This window comes from Netta rufina (assembly GCF_964035555.1).
Source record: "Netta rufina genome assembly, chromosome: 8".
Taxonomy (NCBI): domain Eukaryota; kingdom Metazoa; phylum Chordata; class Aves; order Anseriformes; family Anatidae; genus Netta; species Netta rufina.
In genome coordinates this window covers 31,251,733-31,257,732 of record NC_140131.1, presented here as the reverse complement: position 1 = coordinate 31,257,732, position 6,000 = coordinate 31,251,733, and the positions used below count along the sequence as shown (strand labels likewise).

The window sequence follows — 6,000 nt, the reverse complement described above, 5'->3', positions numbered from 1 at the left end:
GAATAAAATCGTTGCTAACATTGCTAGAAAAGAAAACAAGTCTTAAAAATTGTTAGTTATATATGATGGCAATAACTCTTAGATTCTTAACTAGAAGGTGCCTCAGAGGGTAAGTGTTCATATGACCATATTAGAAGATGTTCTGTTGTTCTGTTCAAGAACTGAGGGCCATGTTACTTGATCACAGTTTGAAGGAGGGTGAAAGCAGAACACTCAGCACTTACAGCTTTGATGAATTACAGCTATTTTGGTGACAGGACCTGTGTTAGTAGATAGATGGCTCTGCCACACGAGTAATTTTTCACCTTATATGAACTACCACTCTAATCCAGACCAAGAGAAACTACATGGTAACTCAGGACTGTAGCTTAGAAGTGACTAAACAGTAAATGCTACAACCTTGTTAAATCATGAAAAATTTATTTTCATTACATATATATGAAGGTAAAAGATTTCAGTCAATAGTGTTTTGAACAAGCATTTCAGTTAGACATAAACCTGTTAGTGTAGCTAGGCTGAAACTAAATGTAAAGTTAGTGTTTTGCTTTTATTTAGTAATTCATTTCTAGTGTGTATATACAGAATTCATTTTCCAGGTAGAATACCAGAGACAGTCATATTGCAACATTTACATTCCTCGTATAAAATGGTATAATATACATTTTCAGCTTGGTGCAGATATATAAATATGTACAAAATAAACATTATTGTAGTTAATATATTCAGACCGGGTATTATTTAGCAACATCGAAAGCAGATGCACATAAATTTAAGTGAAAATGGGGAAAAACACTTTTATGACATTAGTGACTAGTATTTACACATATGAAGTAGTACAGATAAAGGCTCCTCTTTCAAGCCTTCTGTGGGCATTCAGTAACTTTAGTAAAACAAAAGTAATTGAGAAGCATAATTATATATATGCCATGATCAGATGGTTTATTAGGGTCCATCTTGATCACAAATGGATAACAATGTAAAACATACACATTTGTTCAGAGCATAAAATATTGCACAAGAACAAATAATTCTGAGGAAAATAACCCCCGTGCTTGTGAACAGCAAGAAGGGTTCTTATGCATTAAAGAAATTATGTATTTGTAGTTTCTAAAATAAGGAACATTCTGTAATACTGTCAGAACTGTCATCCATTAACTTCCTTCCAGCTTCTTATGGCAATGGTATATCATTAGCAAGATTTGGCAAAGAGAAGGCAGACAGACAGTACATGTGTATATTTATCACAGTCCAGACCAGATTCAGTAGTTACCTAAACCGACTGCTGGATACTTTCAGTTACCTGACAATCTAATCCTTAAAGAAATAGAAAAGTCTTCAAATGCTAGTCACAGTGATAATCACACAGTAGTAGAGTAAGATTCCATTCTCCTCTGCTTGGAAATCATCTTGTCTGAATTCCCAGTCTGGAGGTCACTTTCCTCAGCATCACTGTCACTGCTGTCTACAACTGTGTGATCCAAAGCCATCTGACCAGTCCTCCTGTGTAGATGAAAGTTCACCCCACTCTCCTGTATGGAGTTAGTTATAAAATCTTCATCAGAAGAATGAAATGATTCATCATCTCCTGTGAAATGGTTGACAATGTGAATCCCATCAAAAGTGGGCTGGTCTGAGAAGCCTCTCTGGCCTTTCAGGCATTTGATCTGTTTAAAAAAAAAAAAAAAAGTGGAATTCAGCAATTAAACAGAGCTAAAGAGTCTGACAGTAAAAAACAAAACAGAATCATCCAACAACATTCTCAAGAAGCATCTCCACATTGAAACCTTACTTAAATTAAAGGCTATAAGTAACATATTTGGTGATAACTTCTAAAAGAGAACAAAGCAACTTCTCATTTCTGGCTGTCTAATCAGAGACATTAATAGAATGTCTTTGACAGTACTTGGAGTTTTCAAAAGTTCTCCTCTTACCCCCACACTATTTCAGTTTTAAGGCTTAATAATCAAGGTATGTAGAATCACAGATGACAGATTCCTCCAGGCTGTTTACTGGATCTTTAATATCCCCACAATGTTGACTTATGGTTACTTTTCTAGAGTGGATAATTCATTTTCACAGCACTTTTGGCCTTCACATCTCACACCTTTAAAGCTTCATACTTTCCCTTATCACCTGACTTCTCACTTGAGAAAAGCCCTCTCACAACCCTAAACAGAAGGATCCCAAGGAAATATTGCTAGTTTCAAACAGCCATAGAAAAAAACAGAATATACTTAATTTTAACTACACTGCAACATCATGGCTTTTTATTATCTAGTTCAGAACTGGGGAGATTTCAGATCAAGACTACAAGACAAGCTTCTCTTCATACAGCATAAATCCTAATTTTATTTTTTTCAATTTTAGGAGAACAAATGAGAAAAAAATATTCTCAGTCCGCAGACAGATGATGATAGTAATTCAAAATGCACTTTCAAGTTAAGTTATTTAACCATGTATTCAAGATATTCAAAAGTAAAACCTAAAGCTCTAGAGTCTGGCAAGTTAAGTTCCCCTCTTAATTTAAATCAAAATAAACACTGCTCACTGAAGACCTTCATGACTTTTTTTTTTTTTTTTTTTTTTTTTTTTTTTTTTTTTTTAAGAATTTCACTTCTGCTAGCTTTTAGTAACAATCATCTCAGGGTCAGTCTGACAATTCAAGACTATTATGATAAAAAAAAATAAAGATGCAGAAGAACATTAAAAGCATTACATAAAATTCCTAACATCACAAAGTTTAAGAAGGAAGATAAATGAAGTGCTATTTTGTAAGCAACTTCTCATAGTAACAGACTTGGAAAATAGAGAAAGTCTAAAGTGCTATTTATAACACAAATCTGATGTTTTGAAAATTTGAAGTGATGTTCACTCTGACAAGTAAGAAGTGCCTGTAGGCCCTTGCTATTCACATCACCAGAAGATTTTACCTGTCCATTTGGAGAAGGAATCTCTATACTTACCATGGCCTTGTACAAAAGATAAGAATAAAAAGAGGTTGGAAAAAGAGATCACAAGTGTCACAACAAGCTAAAAAGCCATCAAGTTAGATGTTACCAGCATGTAAAAGCTCCATGTATCTAGTCACTTTTAATGCATGTAAAAATCTTCCTATTGGGAACATAGGTACATGTGGTAGACCTAAACCTTGGTTATAACTACACATACTAGTGTTAGTATTTGCATTTTCTTTTCAGGTGTATAGGCTGCAGTTGTTTAATGAGGAACTTGCTTGTGTAAAGATGAGCAAAACAAGTTCCACACTTGCACAGCATAATTCATGATTAAGTGAAATCTGGTCATGTCATGTGTTAGATATTGGACAGTAGTATTTATCTGGAACAAAATTCGTACTAATTTATATACGTGGATACAGAAAACCTGATACAGAGATTCTTGCATGATTTAGAAATATTGTCCCTAAAAATATCCTGCAATATGATCAGATTAGTTGCCACATAACATTTCCAAAACAGTTATCAGTTTTAGTCACCAAGAAAATAAACCCCAGAAAAACAAAACAAAACCCAGCAATTCCTCTCCACTCTTACCACAAAAAAAAAACCCTACAAATTTCACATCAGAGTAAGAGATAAACACTTTTGTATCTGCACACTTCAGCCATGGGCTCATTTGAACTATAAAGCTGATGTTCAATATTAGTTGTTTTAAACATTCAAGCCAACCTTAACTGTTTTCCTGAGGATTTCAACATGTGATACCTTTAGATGAACACACTTAGGTAACGTGCCAAAATCATGGCTTTGTGGTTTTAAGCAGTAACTTTTCTGAACACCAAATATGTGCCTGTGGAAAAGGCTGGGGGGCGAGAGGGGCTCATAATAGACACTGCCTTTGTGAAATCCTAAACTAAGTCTGAGAAAACAGTGTGATGTTATCTTTATTATTATTATTTTTACCTTAATGAAAGGATACATAGTCTGTTACCTTCCAGAAACACTTCTTTTGGCCTGCAGCTTTATGCTTGCCTGCCTTCTTTTCCAACTACTCCTCACATCCAAGAGGAACCAGACTGCTAGGAAGAAACATGAATGTATTGTAGAGAATGCGTGACACGTGTGTTCCTGGTGATATAGTCCCATAACTTCTGTCTGCTTGAAAAATGACTTGCACAGAGAAATACAGAAACACTGTAGTATAGAATTTGTATTGTGTGGATTGACTGGCCGGCTACCAACTCTGAAGATGACATGGGAGTCCTGACACATAGTAAGTTAAACATAAATCAGCAGCATCCCTGAGCAGAGAAGGCTAATCTCATACTAGGCTGTACTGCAAGGGCATAGCCAGTACGTCAAAGGAAATGATTCTTCTTTACCTGGCACTCAGACTATATCTGGCCTATTTTGCTCATTACCTCGCTCCTTCCTCAGTACAAGATACTGAGGAGTAGATTCAGTGGAAGGGCATCAGGACAGTTAAAAGACAGGAGCTCATGCCCTAAGATGACAGAGGTGTGCTCCTTACTTAAATGCATGACGTGAGAAAAGATATTGATCATAACACAGAACAGAAGGTTGTTTGAATGGGAAGAAAAAATAATTGTTACAAGGCAATTAAGAATTAAAACAGGTTGCCCAGAGAGACTGGTTTTCAACAGCTTGAGTAGCTTGGTTTGAAATCGGAAATCGTCAACCCTGTTTTGAGCAGGTAGGTGAAGTAGAGACCCTGCAGGGTCCCTTTCAACCTGGAAAGATTCCAGTCCAGTGATGTGTGAAAAGCAAGGACAGTGGGATGCACATTACTGTTCTCATGGCAGCCCTTCTGAGTTTGAGAAATTAAAAAAAGTGATACCTGAAAAAAAATACTGTACTTGTTAAAATGTAAGCGCAATCATTCGTATCCAAATGTCTTTGAACACTGAAGTGACAGATTGCAAAATAAAATTAGCATTCTGCTGAATCTAGATTTTGTGATCATTAATGTTCTGACATTTCATCTTGAAAATACTTTCCCTCCAATTGAGGATAGTAATTTACATCTTAAATTCTTTTAAATACGAATGTTGATAGAAGAAATGAGATTTTGGAAACAATCTTCAAGAAATTAAAAGCAGCAAACAGATGAGGATGTGAAGAACTTGGCACTATTTACAACTTTGAGAAATTTGAGTTGAAAATACTTCAACTTCAATACTTCCATACTGAATACTTCAATGCCTCTCATATTTGTTTAGGCACATTTCTGAAGGACACCCATTATCAGCAGTATGTGTTGCAGCAAAAAAGTTTGGGAAAGTTTCTGAAAGAATTTGGAATAACTTGCAAACAGTATCTACTCCTTTGTAATTGGTAACTCCTTTGTAATTAGATACCAGAACATTTTACTGGTGTCAGCCACTAACAGATGTTCAGTAAAATGAAGAGTTTCATACTAACGCCACTTTGCAGTGTAGAAGTGAGGTTTTGCACTTCTAATAAGAAAGTAGTATTCGCCCCCCAAGACAGGGCCTCTAGTATCCTTTTTCAGTCAGGACAGCAAGCCAATCAGCCCAGTATTCTGTCTCCCACAGCAAGAATAGGACTTGATGTTGTTTTGCTTTTAAGGACAAACATGAGCATGACCAATTTTTGCATCCATTCCCTTCATATTCTCAATCTCTCACTTCAGAACTGTCATAGCAGATACAAGAATACATCTGCCTAGCTGTTTTGGCATTCACTTTTAGACCAGTTATCCTTGAATCCTTGACTGATGAGTTGGCTTTTTTTTTTTGGTGGTGTGTGTTTTTATTTTGTGTGTGTTTTTTTTTTTTCGTTTTTTTTTTTTTTTTGCTAGTTTGTCTACCTCAACAGTTTCCTGTGGCAGTAAGTTCCAGGCATTCCTTTGTTTTAAGCTGATCTCCTACTTTTTTTTCAGGGATTGTCCCAAAGTTCTAGTAATGCAGGAGCTAGTGGTAAAAAGCAATTCTTCAGTCATAATTCTGAAACCTTGATGATAATGCTTCCCTCAACCTTATCTCTAAAGCTGACAAGTTCC

At 35.8% G+C, this 6,000-nt stretch overlaps 1 protein-coding gene across 3 annotated transcripts in view; it reads right to left on the bottom strand.

Annotated features, from left to right (window-relative positions):
* Positions 1–400: 400 nt before the first annotated feature.
* Positions 401–6,000, bottom strand: part of EVI5 (ecotropic viral integration site 5) — a 74,522-nt gene continuing 68,922 nt past the window's right edge. For all 3 annotated transcript variants that reach the window (XM_084290779.1, XM_084290780.1, XM_084290781.1), the window contains one exon: positions 401–1,664. In XM_084290779.1, the coding sequence (XP_084146905.1) occupies positions 1,359–1,664 (306 nt within the window). In that variant the 3' untranslated portion in view covers positions 401–1,358. The remainder of the gene's footprint in view (positions 1,665–6,000) is intronic.